The sequence below is a fragment of the Ambystoma mexicanum genome, chromosome 6p (assembly GCF_040938575.1).
Source record: "Ambystoma mexicanum isolate Mex_15411 chromosome 6p, UKY_AmexF1_1, whole genome shotgun sequence".
In the NCBI taxonomy this organism is placed as follows: domain Eukaryota; kingdom Metazoa; phylum Chordata; class Amphibia; order Caudata; family Ambystomatidae; genus Ambystoma; species Ambystoma mexicanum.
In genome coordinates, this window is record NC_090935.1 from 1,535,800,970 (window position 1) to 1,535,818,050 (window position 17,081).

Below are 17,081 nucleotides of genomic sequence, written 5' to 3' on the forward strand. Positions count from 1 at the left end.
CGAATGAGGTTCCTGAGGAGATATTGTCTGGTCATAGCCAGATTGAAGACTTGCGTCAGTCTTTGCACGACGCCAGTGGTCTTGATACCACCCCGGAGGTTGAGTTTGGCAGGCCTGAGCCTGGTACGTATGCTGACTCTTCGTACAGGCGGCTGATGTCGAGGGTGATGGAGTACTTGGGGTGGTCTGCCCCACCAGTAGATTTTCTGCAGGATGACCTGAGAGAAATCTTGGACCGAGGTCCACCAACTGACCCGGTACTGCCGTTTAATATGGCCTTGCAAAGAAGGGTGGCGGCGGCTTGGACTGCTCCGGAGAGACTCCCGGCAGTGGGTAAGTCATTGCCGAAAAAGTACCGCCCAGCCAGTGGCGACCCCGGCTACTTGTCCATGCACCCTACTCCTGAGAGTTTGGTGGTGCAGGCGGCTACGGCCCCAGCAAAACAGGCGTCGTACCCTACAATCCCTCCTGATGGGGACGACAAATGTTTTGACTGTTGGTGAAGAAAGTCTTTTCTTCAGGGGGTATGGCTTTTGAAGGCAGCCAACTCTGTGTGTGCCTTAGCACGTTTCACTCATACTCTGTGGAATTGTTTCATTGGCGGCTGAACATATTCCCGAGGGGGAGAAACGGGATGGCTTTCTTGCTCTGGTACAGGATGGCAAGGATGTCATGTGTGATTCCGTTCAGTCGGGTTTGGACGTGGCAGACTGCGTCAGCCGGTCCATGGCGGCGAGCACCGTGATGCGCAGATTTGCGTGGTTGCGGAAGTCGGGGTTTACTCTGGATGTACAAGCCCGGCTTCTCTACATGCCCTTTGATGGTGACCATCTTTTGGCAGCAAGGCTGACGAGAGCCTTGAGAGGTTGCAGACCTCCAAAGCTGCAGCGAAGCCATTGAGCTCTACATTTCGCCAACCTCTGCCTTTTTCGACCTAGTGGACAGCAATGGAGGGGAGGTTCCTTTCGATACTACTCTTCCTTTGGTAGATCGAGAGGAGCTGCAAGTCAAAGAGGCCATCGTAAGAGTGTCAGAGGTGGAAATATAGGTACTCGAGGTGCCAAGGCCGCTCGGTCAGTTGCCTCTTTACCCTAATGCAACGCCGCAGCCGCTACCACTCCGTCATGAGGCCAGGTCCCATGGTTCGCCGGTTGGGGGAAGGCTGGCGCTGCATCTTGTAGAGTGGCAAGCCATTACTTCGGATGTGTGGGTTCTGGAGATCATAACCCACGGCTACTGTCTTCCTTTTCGTCAGAGGCCTCACGACAATACACCAGGGAACCTCTCTTTGAAGTGTCTGGAACCGCTCCTTGCGCAGGAAATTCAAGCCTTGCTGGAGAAAGGCGCCATAGAACTGGTGCCTGTAGCGGAGAGGAACAAGGGATGGTATTCCCCTTATTTTTTGATCTCAAAGAAAGATGGGGGATTGAGACCCATCATGGACTTGCGCGGTTTGAACAAACTCCTCAGGAAGGACAAGTTCAAGATGGTGACTCTTTCTCCAGTCCTCCAGGCCCTTCAACCTCAGCACTGGTTGGTGTCTCTCGACCTCAAGGATGCTTACTTCCATGTGCTGATCCATCCCAAGCACAAGAAGTACCTGAGGTGCGCGGTTGGCGACTCGCACTTTCAGTTTCAGGTCCTGCTGTTCGGATTGACCTCCGCCTGAGGGTTTTCACCAAGCTCATGGTGGTGGTGGCAGCGCATCTCAGGAAAGGGGGGATTCAGGTCTACTCCTACCTGGACGATTGGTTGATCAGGGGGAGCTCTCCCGAGCAAGTCCTGGATCATCTGTCCGTCACCTGCCACTCCCTTCACAGTCTGGGCTTCTCCCTCAATTTAAAGAAGTCCCATTTGACACCAACGCAGCGGCTCCAGTATATCGGAGCAGTGCTCGACACGTCCCTGGGGCAGTGTTTTCCTCCTCAGGTGAGGGCTCTTCACATTCAGCAGATGGTGCACAAGTTTCAGGTTGCCCAGGATCTCCCAGCGTCCGAGTTCTTGAGACTGCTCGGCCTCATGGCATCCTGCATTCTTCTGGTGCCTGTAACGCTCAACTGACTCCCACGGGGGCGCTGGCCTGGTTCGCACTGCTGTGACCTCGTCTAAGGTGATGCGCAGGGTTCGGAAGACGGACTGGACCGGGCCCCAGATCTGGCTTGTCTGACCCACAGAAGTATCCTTCTGTAGGTGAGAATAGGGGGTTAACTGTCTGCAGGGTAATGCAATCGGCCTCCCACTTACCCCTCTCAACCTCCTCAAAACCCTTTTGTGCTTCCCCGTAGCGTCTCACCTTAGGGTCTGGAAGGACGAGCTCTCCATCCTGCTTCTGATGCAGGGGCGCATTGGTATCCAGTTACGTCACTGGATTTTCGGATGGGTGAGAACCAAACTTGCTTGGCTTCCAGGTAAGTTTTTCTATAAGTGGTTCCCCTTGTGTCCATGCATTAATGTTCTAATGCTAGTGTCTTTTTCCCCATAGGGGCCGGGGTACGGAATGCCGGGGAACAGGCACCGACCCGAGGTGAGCGGTGAAATCCTTATGGAAATCAGGTAAGTCCTTAATGAGTGTTTTGGTAATGTCTTTTCATTCACTCATTAACGCTGATGTCTTTTTCCCCTTAGGGGCCGGGGTCCGAAAATGCCTGGATGCGGCGCAGACCCGAAATGAAAAGGGAATGACCCAACAGGTAAGTCTTGACATGGAGTTTTAGCTTCCCTTTTCCCTTCTTTCTCTCACCTTTGTTCTTGTCTTTTCCTCCCTAGGCGCGGGGGCGCGACTGCGAATCCGGATGGTCGCTGCTGAACATGGAGGCGCCCTGTAAAGGTGAGTACAATGCGGCGCTGCAGCGATCGATGCGATGTGCTTTTAAAAATAAATGTCTTCCTTTTCAGGATTGTCGGGGAAATGTCTCTGAGATGCAGATTTAGCAGGTGAGGCCTTTTCCTTCTTATGTTCTCTTGTTCCCTTCCTTTGCAGGTGATTCAGGATGCTGGCAGGTGTGGCAGAAGTCAAGATGCAGGAGCAGACCCAGTGAGCGTCCAGCTGCTAGATGCAGAACAACGCGAAGCACGTGTGGCTGATCGGGTGTGGTTTAAATAGCCTTGGAAGAAGTTCCTAGAATGTGTCCTTCCTCCATTCAGGTATGTATCCTTCCCCGACCACGCCCGGGTGGTAAATGAGTCCCACAGGTAAAGTAGTTCCTTTCAGGCCTCAAGGAGGCCGGGGTTCTGCAGCATGGTCTGCATCAGGTAAATGCACCCAAACACTTTCATAATGAGCCTGGCGCCTATGGCGCCAGGACTGACGTTTTCTATGAGCCTGGCGCCATAGGCGCCAGGACGCTGTCCAAAGGGCCCCTATAAGGGGTTGCTGGGACCTTCCCCGGGGACTTGATGTCCGCTTTCGGGGACGCAGGGCCTGAGCCGGCTCCCCGGGAGCGGGCATCGTGACAGTGCCAGAGGATCGTCTGCGGATGAGATCTTTGCAGTGACCACTCAAGCTCCAGTGGTCTCAGTCCTCTGGCAGGCTGTCGGACCCTGTACAGGTGCTGTCCTCGGTAGCCCGGGACCTTCTTTGGTGGGCCGTCGAGGGCAATCTGATGAAGGGGCCCCCATTTGGCCCCCATTTTGGCTGCCCTGGCCGGAGGTGACTATCGTGACGGACGCATCCCTCACGGGATGGGGAGCTCATGTCAACAAGTTGACAGTCAGCGGTTGTTGGTCTCTGTCGGAGTCCAGACTCCATATCAATCTGTTGGAGCTGAGGGCCGTCACGCTAGCCCTGAAGGCTTTTCTGCCGACTGTGCGTGGAAAGAGTGACCTGATTCTAACGGAGAACACGGTGGCCATGCACTACCTCAACAAAAAGGGGGGGCAGGGTGACTTCTGCTGTGCAGGGAGGCGATGCAGCTCGAATTCTGGGCCATCCAGCAGGATGTTTCGAACTCGGCTGTTCATCTGGCCGTAGACGACAACGAGACGGCGGATGCTCTGAGCAGGCAGAGCTCGATCTCTCACGAGTGGGAGCTGGCTCAGGAGATTCTCCTGGAGATCTTCGCCCTTTGGGGGACCCCTCAAGTGGATCTCTTCGCCTCCAGTGTCAACCGGAAGTGCGAAAGGTTTTGCTCGCGGGAATTTTCTCCAAAACGAGCCTTAGGAGACGCGTTTGTGATGGAGTGGTCATTCCCACTGCTGTACGCGTTTCCTCCAGTCCCCGTCATCCCGCAAGTGCTGCGGAGGTTCGGTTCCCGGATGATCCTTATTGCTCCGGCGTGGACCCGGAGGACGTGGTACCCGGACCTTCTAGACCATCTGCCCTCCACGTCGTCTTCCCTACCGAGACAATCTGTTCTCACGGGAAGGGGGTCAGATTCTCCATCCAGAGGTTAGATCCCTCAATCTTCACGCTTGACTTCTGAAAGGTTGAGGTATAAGGATTGGGACCTCCCTGAAGACGTGATGGAGGTCTTGCTCTCGGCCAGGCGGCCGGCAACTAAGTCTCTGTACCGTTGCCGTTGGAGAAAGTTCTGCGACTGGTGCAGAGTTCAGAATGTGGATCCTTTTGAATGTGACATTCCCATGGTTCTGTCTTTTTTGCTTTCTTTGGCCCACAGGGGCTTGCAAGAGGGGACCATTAAAGGTTACCTGGCGGTGCTGTCCATATTTAAGCGCTCGTCTGAAGAGTGTTCCCATTTTAAAATTCCTTTAATTTTGCAGTTTTTGAAAGGGCTCACTAATGTGTTACCTCCGTCACCTTTTCTGGTGCCAGGTTGGGATTTGAATCTTGTTCTTAAGTTTCTTATGGGTGCTCCGTTTGAGCCTTTACATTCTTGCCCTTTGAGGCTGTTAACTCTGAAAACTGTTTTTGGTTGCGGTTACTTCCGCTCGCAGAGTGAGTGAGTTACAGGCACTTTCAGTTAAGCCACCCTTCACTGTGTTTTAGAAGGACAGGGTTGTCCTTAGATTTCGTCCTTCTTTTCTTCTGAAGGTGGTTTCGGACTTTCATTTGAGCCAGAAGGTTGTTCTTCCGGCGTTCTATCGTCCTCCACATCCTGGTAAGGAAGAGGAGAGGTCCATAGGCTTGATCCTAGGAGAGCGCTGAGCTTTTATATTTCGTGCATGTCCCGGGTCAGAATGGACGATCAACTTTTCATTGGTTACGCTGGAAAGCGTTTGGGACAAGCTGTGACGAAACAGACTGTCTCATTGGATTATTTTAGCTATCTCCGAGTGTTACCGCTTGGCGGGTAAGGATCCTCCGGCTGGCTTGCAGGCCCATTCTACCAGGGGAGTGGCTGCGTCTACTGCCCTGCAGAGGGGAGTTCCTATTCGTAACATCTGTGATATGCAGCCACCTGGGCTTCAGTACGTACTTTTGTACGTCACTACTCCCTAGATTCCATCAGAGGGCAAGATCTGGCCTTTGGCAAGGCAGTTTTCTATTCTGCAATTTGATTGGGCATGCTAAATTTGTATTCTAAATTCTTTCCCACCTCCTTGCTTGGTACTGCTTTGGGAGTCTGTCATAGATATGGAATACGTCGGAGGACCCAATCCCCTCGAAGAACAAGTTACTTTCTTACCTGGTAACGTTCTTTCGATGGGATGGTCCGATGACGTATTCCATATCGCTCCCTCCCTGCCTTCCCTGCTGCAGAATTTCTCTTGCGATTGCAGCTTGCGTTCCGCAAGGCCTTGTGTGTCTGACTGGCAGAAAACTTGTGGCACACGTTTCTGGGAAAAAACTATAACTGAGGCTTTGGGCGTCGTGTGTCCTACTTATCACATCGGGTGACGTCAGCCGCCGGAGGAGGTCCTCTGGGACGGCGCTTCGACGTCATCGACACAGGACGCAGACGCCAAAGATTTTCCAAAGCAGCACAGCTGTGGATATTACCTGTCATAGATATGGAATACGTCGTCGGACCATCCCATCGAAAGAACGTTACCAGGTAAGAAAGTAACTTGTTCTTTGTCCTGAAAGCGGTGGAATCGAGCGAGGACCGATCTCGGTCCGCCTGGGGGCCCTCCGGCTCTGTGTATCCTCTCCGTCTTAGGTTCATCAACTGCATCGTCGGCAACTAAGAGTTTGATGATGTCGTGCAGGGTATTCTTCAGATCGATCTGTTTCCCCCTCTCGTTCCGGAATTCCGAAAATCCTCAGATTATTCCGCCTCTCCTGGTTTTCCAAGTCATCAAGCTTGAGTTTGAAGCTCTCCTCTCGTTGCTCCAGTTCGGTCATCCGTTAGTCGAGTTGCGCTTCAAGAGTGTCTATGGACGCTTGATTGTTCTCGACCCCTTCGAGCCTCTCCTCCATGGTATCTAGACGTTGGGTAATCTTGTCGATTTTGGAGCCAATGCTGGCACCCATATTCTTTATTTCGCCCAGCAAGGCGGCAATGTCCCCTTTGGTAGCTGCTGATTCACTCTCCGAGGGATTTGGGTTCGCCATGGTATGGGCACAGTTTTCGGCAGTCGAGACGTAGGAGAATGTGGCTAGTTTCTCCCTAATGTCCATTGGTTCTCCCAAAGTTACTTAGTATCACCAATGTTGTTTGATGGGGAGACGGAGTCTGGGTCAGAGGAGGCACACACCCCTGGATCGGGGGCCCTACCCGCTGCACTTCGACGTTGTTGTTCTCCGTAAGTTAGGCCCAGGGCACGCGTTCAGTAATGCATATGGGTTACCCAGAGTGCGCTTCGGGGTGATTTCTTCTTGTGCAAGGCGAAACATTTAGGATGCGAGGGGTCCGAGCCGCCACTGCGTGGTGATGCCGCCGTTGTTCATGGGGTAGATGGGATGGGCGGGCCTACCGTCTCCCCGCTCAGCGCTGTTCCAGGGCCTAGCCTAGCCCGGTCCCGCTCTTTTTGCGGCGGGGGACGTCGTTGGGAGTGTGAATTCCATGGTCAGGGTTCTAGGTCGTTCAGGCTTCCTTTGTTCGGCAGGCCTAGGGTTCGCTTCCTTGCGAGCGAGCCGCGGAGCCGCTCCATGTGACGTCTTTTTGATGGACGCATATCTCTGGTTTGCAGGGGTCGTTTTCGATCGGGTTTTCGACCAAACGGGGGGGAGAGGGGCTCTCTGCTGGCAGCACACCGACGTAGAATCTTGGGAGGGGTCGTCAAAGTGGGGGCTCAATCCCTCTTAGGGACCAAAAGTGGCGGAGCTCACGCGAAGTCAGATCACATCCGCACGCCCCTTGGTGGCCAGTTCCCCAGTTTTTTCCTTTTGAGAGGCATATTAAGGCCTCTCCTTATGTGTCGTGTATTTGAATTTAGTTGATCTCCCCTTCCATCCCTTCGAGTCCCTTGCCCCTTCACCTGTTTTGGCTCCCACCTCTGTTCCCCTGGTCCTGTTCCCTGGCTGTTCCCTTCTCCTCCGTCCCTCGCTGCCACCTTTCCTACCCTCCCGCTCCTTACCCTCCGGTTCTTCCAACTTTTTGCTGCCCCCCCCACTCCAATTCCCCCTCCCTCATTCCCATCCCCAACTTCGGAATGTGCCTAACTCCCCCTGACCCCCCCCTCCCTTTGGCTCCCTCCACCCTTACTGGTTCCAAAATGTATTAAACTCCCTACTCCCATTGCCCTTTTCGTGCTCCTAGTGTCCACTACCCCTTTTGACTGCTCTGCTGGGCATTGTAGGGATTCTGCTATCCCTTGTTACTCTTTGCTTCTCCTGCCCCTTCTCCCCTCTCGGGCTTGGGCCTCTCCATGTCGCTCTCCTTCTGCGGCGTTCCCCCGCTAGTGACCATTCCCATGGCCTGGGTCTGGATTTGTTATGCAGTGTTAGGGGTTCCTCTCTCGCCAGGAACTCTGCTGTGTCCAGGTGAATTATATCTGCTGCTTCTTGTGGGGAGGTTACCCGTTTATGGACTCCCTCCCACTCAAACAATAGTCCAAAGGGGAATGTCCACCTGTACTTGATATTCTTTTTGGTCACTTCTCTCAATATAAGGCTCATGAGTCTTCTATTGATCAACGTGCTGCTCGCCAGGTCCTGGAATAGTGCTATTTCCTGCCCCCTGTATAGCACCGGTTCTTGCTGCCTCGCTATCCCTGAGAACCACTTTTTTTGCCAAATATGGCAAATGCCGCAAGGACATCCCATCTGGCATTAGGGGCTCTTATTCAGCCTTCCCACCCTGTGTATCCGGTCCAGTTACACTGTTTCCGGGTCCTCCATCCAGTAGGTTATCGAAGATTTTCCGTGCTTCCCCCTTCAGGTATTTATCTGATATTGATTCAATGAGTCTCTTTATTCTTATGTTGACCCTCCGTGACCTATTCGCCAAGTCCTAGACACACACCAGCCGTTGCCAGCTGGTAGCCCTATGCTGCACTCTTGATGGGACAGTGTCCCCAATGTTATTTTGTAGATTCTCGTGAGTCTCATCCCACTCCCTATCGGAGAGGTTTTAGGTCACAAGAGTCAGAAATGTAAGTATTCTTACGATGCAACCAGCATTTACTCAATACATCATATATTTATAAGTCAAGGTGTTTTGAATCTCTGTCTATTAGCTCATCTCCAGCAAGGCACCACCACTCTGAGACGAGACAGAATTTAAACAGAAAAAGTCTTGTTTATATCAGTTTCACTAAGAACCATTTAAATTAAATACACACTATTTCCTAATAGTGTGGGAAAACATTGTCAACAACAAAAACGTATAGCATATAGAAATTTTAACAGTAGATGGGGCTAAAAAACCGTCCCCATAGGTACAGAGGTGTACTCGGATAATTATACGCATTGTAACATCTTCAATTAAATAAGGAATTCATATGTTGCTGAGTAACATTGGTATGATTGTCCTTCTGAGCAGTACACTTCTTTCCGCTCAGAGTTTTATAAACACACTCCTGTCAATCATGTGTGCCGACGCGTTTCGGATTAAACAATCCATCTTCAGGGCGGGGTATGTTACAGTTTCATGAGTGTCCATAAACACCTACAACAAGGAGGGATATACTAGTTAGTCTTAGGGGAAAATAAAGGGATTTCACCAGTAACTCTTAAGAGAAGGTGCAGTACTGACCTTAATTCCTGTGTGTATGGTCAAAAACCGGTGTCAACCTGTGTAATAAATGTGCAAAATCAGAATTTGTTCTGTAGCATGAGTGAACTTGTAACATGATGTAAATACGTTCTTGGCATACTCACCCGGACGGAAGATAACCATCTCTCCCCGGGTGAAAGAATGGTGATAGGCTGTGACTTCCAGTGCGCAATGGCTGAAGGCAAAAACAGAACAGATGTGTGCCGTTAATGCCGTGATATTTATTGGCAGTAGATACTGTTTTTATTGAAGGGATACAAGGATATAAATAAAGTATTGCCGTTGTGGGTTAATATGGCCACTAATTGATGTTCGTAATTGCAGCGGGATACGCCAATCGTGCAGGTATCTAGGAAAATCTATTCTCGTAACGTGCACGCTGGCACGAGATCTCGGGTTTAGGGACGTAAACCTCTACTCTCTAAATGTCAGTGTCCACCCTGTGTACCGTGCCCGTCACCGTGCGCGCAAGACAAAGGGTATCTCAACAAGGGTACTCACTGTTTCGTGACCACAAAACTCAGAGAACGATCGAGCAGCCCGTCGCCAAGACGCGCTGCTCGAAAATGCTCTGTTTACATGGGCGTCATGGAGTCGGCGCGCGTGGGCGCGTCCATTCCAGACTTCGAACCTGGTGTGGGACTGGCCGCTCGTAACCAAAGTCTCGCAGCGTGCTCCTCCCACAGGCACCTGGTCGTCGCTACACCAGCTTAATGCTCAGTTTGAGTTCAAGATTAATTGGATGTCGAAAAATGGGAAGAGAGATTATTTCATTCAATCTAGAAGTTATGTGGATGTACATTGTTACTGGTCTCAAACATAGAGACATACTCTTATTCGCCAATGCAAAGTGGAGAGTATGGTGATACAAAGGCGGGAAGAGGGGCGCCCGGCAGTAATGTACTGCCCCAGGCCCCAACTTCCCGCAGGGTAGTGATTGAGACCTTCAGGTGAGCATGGTGTGATACAGAAAGCCTGTTACACCTGCCCTCCCATGGGCCACCACAATCAAAGAAATCTACACATCAATCTGAACCAAACATCTTGTACAATAGCCTCAATGAGGAAGCTAAATGTGAAGCATCCTAACCTGTATTCAGTGTCAAACCTGCGGAACAATTGCCGCTAACATTCTTTTGCATAGCTCACAAGGTCTAAACTAAACATTGAACTCACGTTGTCTTCGCCATTCACAATCTGGAAACTCAAAGTACACATCACCATTAAACAAATCGATTTACTTTAAACAGACCCCAAATTCGTAGGTTTTCAAATGAATTCAATGCCTGACCCGGACTCATGTTCCTGATCTAGCTATCAGTACTCTGTACTAGGTACTACAATGCACATTTTTAGGGCACATTGTTTTTTGAGAGAAACATTACCATGACTTTCACAATGACAGTCTGCAAGCAACATAGTACAAACAATTAAAATCACAAAAGAAAACATTAAAGAAAACACATGAGGTCAAATTCACAGTTCATTCCTCTTGGGCTCAAGCAATCCAGAAGGTCAATCCAAGCAATCTCCCTCTGGAGCAATATCTTGTGAACAACTCAAAGACTAACAAACTTTTAGTGATATTGTCCTTACTTCCTCTTCTCTTTAAACTTGTCATGTTTTTTACATTGATGCCATTTTTAAAAAATGGCATTACTCAAGCCACCAGTCTGTGAACCGGGTGTGGGCAGAAAGTATTCTTGTATGATAAACTGACTAAATATTAAGTTTGAACTGCTTTGTAAATCCTTTGATTATGTTACTACCACCGTTAGCCTATTGTCAATTACGGCCAGGCCCAAGAATTTCTACAGTTAAGAAAGCTACAATATAGCTGCATTCTTTGTGTATACTTTGACAAACCATTTGCATCCATTACCAACATTTTCTTCTCCGTTACTTTCTTTGAAACACTACACACGAGTACATGTAAGAATATATGGCATTTAATTCCCCACACACTGTTATAGCATGGATTGCACGTATTTCAGTCTTAAGTTACAATAAGATATTTGCATGTAGTCTCACCCTCATGTGTCCCCCACTCTCTGTGGCCATCACCATCATTCCATCCCGCTAATCATGATCCTGATCTGCAAGCTGAGAATAACTTTTTGATTTAATACTAGGGTGGCGAGCATTTAGTGTATGTACTCTATTTTTCTCCTTTAGTCAATACCCCTCGGTCCTTTCAGCCTTCTGGCCTTATTTTTATGATGATTCTGAATCATTGGTCATTCCTATGACGTTTGTTACATCTGGTAAGCTTTATATATTACGGACCACTTCTGGTCCCTGTGACCCCTTTTTTTAAACTTTGATACCGGTCTGTCCACATATGACCCCATTCACACATTTGCGTGATGAAGTCATGTGTCAAACAGAACCGGCCTTGCAACCTAAACACTCTTTTGTGTCCAATACTTGATTAATTTGCTACTGTGGCAAGCCATAAGGTTAAGACTGCTTATATGAGCATTTGAGTATCAATGCCTTTTACTCTCCTCTATCGGAGACCTTTCAGCCCTTTTCCAGCCTCAGGGCCTTATTCTCACCTAGTCTCCACACCATTGGACATTTGCAGGTTGTTGTTGACACCAGGTTGCCATATTACTTGAATATGGACCATCCTCAGTCTCCGGGTCCTTTCCATAATCATGGACGCTTGTTTGTTTACATGTGACGTCATTCACGCGCGAGCGTGATGACATCACGATGTAAACGGACACGGGTGCATATTTTCTACCACACACAATACCTGATTAGTCCAGTCCTGTGTAAACACCACCCAATTGTGGGCCACACTTAAATGCTTGCAAAATTTAAAGGTTCTTTACTTTGCATTTTTGTACGGATAACTGCAGTAACGTCGCGCGCGCTTTCATGTGATGACGTCATGCAGCGATTCGTCATAAACACTCCGACAGCGATGCAAGTGGAGTCGGGCGAACTTCGGATTTCCTGTTTCCATGTCTGCAAAGCTGTCGGCTGCAGGTAAGATCAATGCAACCCCCTTTTTCCAGCCAGTATTCTGCTGGCTATAACATTTACTAGTATCCGTTCATCTTGAAGCACTTTTTTGCTTCTTTTTTCTTTTACATTTTAACAACTCGTACAGCCTGTTTGCTGCCTATACACCAGCCAAGCCCTGGATTCCTTCTAAATGGGATTTCCCGGTCAAGAACATCTTTCTTAAATCATCCTCTTGATGGAACCCTTTTTACGTTATAACAGCACCCTGCAGACATTTGTAAGTGCGTTTTTGTTATCCCTCTTTACTTTCCGGACAAACATCGTTTTTATTTAGACAATACTTATGTCCACCCCTTTTCTTTCAGATAGGTCATAGCTCTCAAGCTTTGCAACTCGAATTCCCGCATGTTCGGGTCCTCTAAACCGGCGAATTTTCTCCTTTTGAAGATACTCTTTTGAAAAAAATCACAAGGTTAGTCTTGTAGATTGACTGTTCTTTGATTCTCAGGCCTCGCATTAGACTCATTTTTTTTCTTACTACTAACCAGGTGTGCCTCATGATGGATGTCCTAATGAGATTTTGACTTTTATTATAGCATCACTATGTTAAAGTTGTCTGCATAAATATGATACTCTAACCCGTGGACATTATGTCCCAAATAATAGTGTTAGACTTTATATTACCTGATGTAGGAAGAAATTGCTTTTTTTCAATACTTTTTTTCAATACTTACATTCTATGATGTTTGGATTTAAAAAAGAATTGTGTGTAACAAAATAATGGATGTAAATATTGTACATATCTTTTTCTAGAAATTTGATCTGCCCCTGATGAAGTGTTGAATCACTCGAAACGCGTTGGGCCTTCCACAGCTTCAACATCACAAATAAAATGAAGATTGGTTCTTGTGACCCCATCTGATTGAATGCTTATTTCTTTAACATTTTTGCTTTTCTGATTTAAACAATACAAATACCCTTTGGTAATAGTATTTGAAATACTGTTCAATCAAAAAAATAATTATTGGTCTGGTATTCCAGATATAAGAAAGTGTGCAGGGGACGAAGGGTTTCCAAATTGGAAACTTTTTTGTTTCCCAATATTTTGTGCAACCTAGGTGTCACGGTTGCTCCTCTCTCCTCTGCACCTCAAAACTACCTCTTGACTTTCTCACCAATTTTCTTAATTATCACAGAGACTTATCTATATTTTTTCTACTGGGGTGTGCCACAACTGTCCACTTCTCTTCTTCCATGTTTTGGGTTGCCACGTTCAGGCGCTCTATCGCTTTGCTCTTCGCAGAGGCCTCTTTGCCAACTTCTTATAGGCCCCTTTCTTACAGGTCCGTTTGTTCCCCTAATTGTCCCATCTCATGCCTCATCTCCCCCAAAAGCCGTGTTGAGATCCGTTCTCATGAGTTGGAACTGCTCCTGGAAGGTTTTGGCAAGGGTAGCTTGAAGAGAGAGCATTTCACTGCAGAAATCCTGCTTTGTCATTGGAGCAATGCCTTCCTCCGCCTCAGTCCATCCGGTCCCTCGAGTGGTCCGCAGCCCACTTGCCCTGTTCTTTGGTTCTAACGCCAGCCACCTTGTGGGGAGAGTGCCCGGCGTGTCCCCTAAGGGTGGGCATGCTTTCGCTGGCCAACTTTTCGCCTTGGTAGTCATTGGGGGCCGCGGTGGTTGTTACCTTTTGACGTGTGGTATCTGGTTGGGTATTCCGCCGTGTTTAAGGTCAGATAAGGCGTTGTCTGGTTAGTGCCTCCCTACACCTCCACTCTCTGGCAGACTCATGCCCTATCCCTTCACTGTGCAGCCCTTCTTTGTCCGTCTAGGCCTTCTCGCCTTCCTCGGTCTCCCCTGGGTTTTCCCCTCTCCAGAGACCAGTTCTGGCTGTGTCCCCTTGGCTTGTACTCTGCAGTTGTTGGGTCACCAGCTCTGTTACCTCTCTGGTGTGTTGCTCAGTGACTCCTCCGCAGGGTGTGATTAATCTACCACTACAGTCTTTAACACCTGCTGCGGGGTGGTTCTGCAATTTTCCCTTCTTCGGGGGGGGGTTCTTGTCTCCCATTGGGATATTAAGGGGTTACTGGTCCTCTCCTGGGTCCTGGTGGCTATCTTTCCGATGTATCGGGTGTTTCCTGGTGCCGGTCTCTGTGGTCGGCCCAGCACCCTCTTTACCTCCTTACTTCTTTGGTGGTCCTTCTAGTAGCTGCCCTGGGTTCCTCGCTTGGTGGGCTTGCCGTCGCTTAGTATCCCTCTGTTGTGCCGCCTGTATTAATGGGGCTGGTTTGCCCTTGACCTTGCCGCGATCACCGCCTTTCTGGGCCCTGGTTTGTTTTTCCCCTCATCCTGGCTGGGATGTTGGTGTTTCTACAGGAGGTTGCCTCTGCTATGCACGCCTCCCGTGGAGAGATGCCCGCTCCCTCAGACCCCGTGCCCTCCTCCTTTGTGCTTGCAAGCCCTTTTCTGAGCTCACCGCAGGGTCACGCAGGAGCCCCCTCTGCTCCGCGGGCCGCCTGTTCGGAGATGCCTGCTTTTTCAGACCCCCTGTTTGCCTCCTTATTTGTGATAAAACACGCTTCGCTGTACTCTCCGCTATGCCAGCCGCTTGTCTCTCATGCACTGCTGTTGTGTTGCCGTAGGGGGCCGGTCGTGAGTCTCCGGTCCTCCTCTCTGGTTACCTCCTTGGGTGAATAGGCCTGCTGGCCGTGCTACTACTGCTCAGGGCTGTGGATTGCCCCCTCCCTCCTCTGTGTCCATGCGGGCCGATCTTCACCCTGGGCGCCCGGTGGATGGGGCCTTCCGCCACCTGCCGCTGCCTCCATGGTGGGACTTTGCCCGGCACTGTATCGCCTGGTCGCTTCCTCTCTCTGCTAAGCCTGCTGTCCCTGCAGGAGTCTGCCGGTGGAGACTGAGCTAGTCCCTTCGCTGGTGTCTTTCCGCTCCACCCGGCTCTGCTTCTTCTGCAGGATGGTGCCTCTCTTCTCTCTCTGCACCTGCTGCGGTGTAGGGTCACCTCTCATCCGGGCCCGCCGGGAGCGGGCAACCTGGGCACTTACGATCCCCCCTCTCCGACTCTCCTGCCGGGCTAGGTGGCGAAGTGGAGGGCCTCCTCGCTCCCCCTTTTCTCGTCGCCTGCTGACTCCTCTTCCTCCCCCGCAGCAGGCCCTATCCCTCGGTCAGCCACCTATCTGCGATTTGCTTTGCGCCTTTTATGCCTCATTGTACCCTGCGCTCTTTCTCCTTCCCCGGAGGTATTCGCTGCTCTGGGGGGCTAGGGTGTGCGCGCTCCAGTTTGCCCTGCCTCTTGACTGTCGGGTTGGTGGGAGGGTTGGTGGGAACTGCCGTAGTTTTTTCTGGGGCTCAGGAGCAGCCGTCAACACGTCACCTTGTGTCTGCGGCCGTCTTGGAATCCAGTACCAGTCTTTTTAAGCAGCCTGGTGCTTCTTTAAGGCCCACCAGAAAGATCTACATACTTTTGGGATAAGCCTGGTATATGGTAAGGGATGTATTTGGAAAAACCTGACCCTTTAGTTGTGTGAAGAATAATAACCGATTTGAATAGATTACTCCATGCCCGTTTTCTCCTGCTTCTATGAACTAATAGTAATAGGTAGTTTCCATAGCCAATTTCAAATGGTACTCAGTTTGTCAACCTCAAAAAGATGAAGGATTGAGTCGGCCATGCAGAAACATAAACCTATAACTGAAGATTGTACAAATATGTCTGAAACGAATTCTCAACTTATGGAACTATCTCACCAGCCAGTTAATTTGTCTTTTAACTTGTCTTATCGGTGTATGTTGTTAATCTGAAATATTGCAGTAATGCATTAAACAATAGAATTGAATAGCAAATCTGTATTCAGTAAGTGAAAGTGACATTGTTTTAATTGTAATACTTTTATTTTAGTGATCCAACATATTTTGATGATAACTGGCTGACCAGAGTTAAAACAGAAGTAGGAGATAATTGGAGATTAAAGGTATTTTATTTTATTCTTATACTTACTGTGTGAACTGAGAACTTTACAGCACCACAAGCTGAAACTGATTGTATCTTGTAAAGGAACTGAGAACTGGAGAAGTGATTCTTTCAGGAGAAGTTCCTTCCTGCCAATTGGAAGACATTCATCTGGACCAAGAAGATCCACTACCTCTTTAGTTTTGTTACAAGTGTGAGGGACAGAAGTAGGCATTTTGACACACGATGTTGGACCCTTTTCATTTACTTGGACATTCAGACTCAATTCTTAGTTTCTTAGTTGAGGCAGGGGAGAGAAGCTTCCCCTTCATTTTGATTAATAAATGAAAGATCAACACACGCGTCACCTGTGTGTCGGTCTCCTCCTTCTGCACCCTTACAAATATCATTGCTCATTAACATGGATTTGCATAAACCATCATTGAATCAATTAGGGTCACATACATTGTCTGATATGCCACAAGGCATAAAATCCACCTGTAACATGTCAACATTGTTAAACAAAGGCAATAATAGTATAGCTGGTTTAGGCAATGAGCAGTAAAAAAAAACATTAAAAAAAACTCACTCCACCCACCTCCCTCACACATAGCCATGCCCGGAGGCAATGACCAAGTAGAATGCATGGGGCCACCTGAGCTTACCCCAATGTCTTTTACTGGACTTGTTTCACTCAACACTCGTGTTTTGTCTCCTGTACTGCTCGCCCTCTGGTGTACCAAGTGCACACGGTGCGTCCTGCTGATTTAGGCTCGAATACCCAGCAAGACTATCCACAGTTAGGGCTGAGCATGAATCCAGGTCTGATCATCTCTAAACCGACAGCCAGACTTAGTCTAGGCCTCTCAAGGCAAAACCCAACAAGGGGAGGGTCTCGGAGTGGCATGGCCCTGACCAAGCGTGCAGTACAGCAATTAGTAGGCTTCTGAGGGAAAGTTGGCTGTAAGGGTTTCTGGCTCCTAGTCTGTGTCTAATTAAATAAGAACCCAAGTTGGGGCAGAGCCCCCTACCTCAACCTTTCCAGGGCTCGGAGCGAATTGATTGGAAAGCCTGGGCCAGAT

General features: G+C 49.2%; 1 protein-coding gene across 2 annotated transcripts in view; it reads left to right on the forward strand.

Moving 5' to 3' along the window:
• Positions 1–17,081, forward strand: part of HOOK3 (hook microtubule tethering protein 3) — a 1,904,471-nt gene that overhangs the window by 226,952 nt on the left and 1,660,438 nt on the right. For both annotated transcript variants that reach the window (XM_069626410.1, XM_069626409.1), the window contains exon 3: positions 15,949–16,021. In XM_069626410.1, the coding sequence (XP_069482511.1) occupies positions 15,949–16,021 (73 nt within the window). The remainder of the gene's footprint in view (positions 1–15,948; positions 16,022–17,081) is intronic.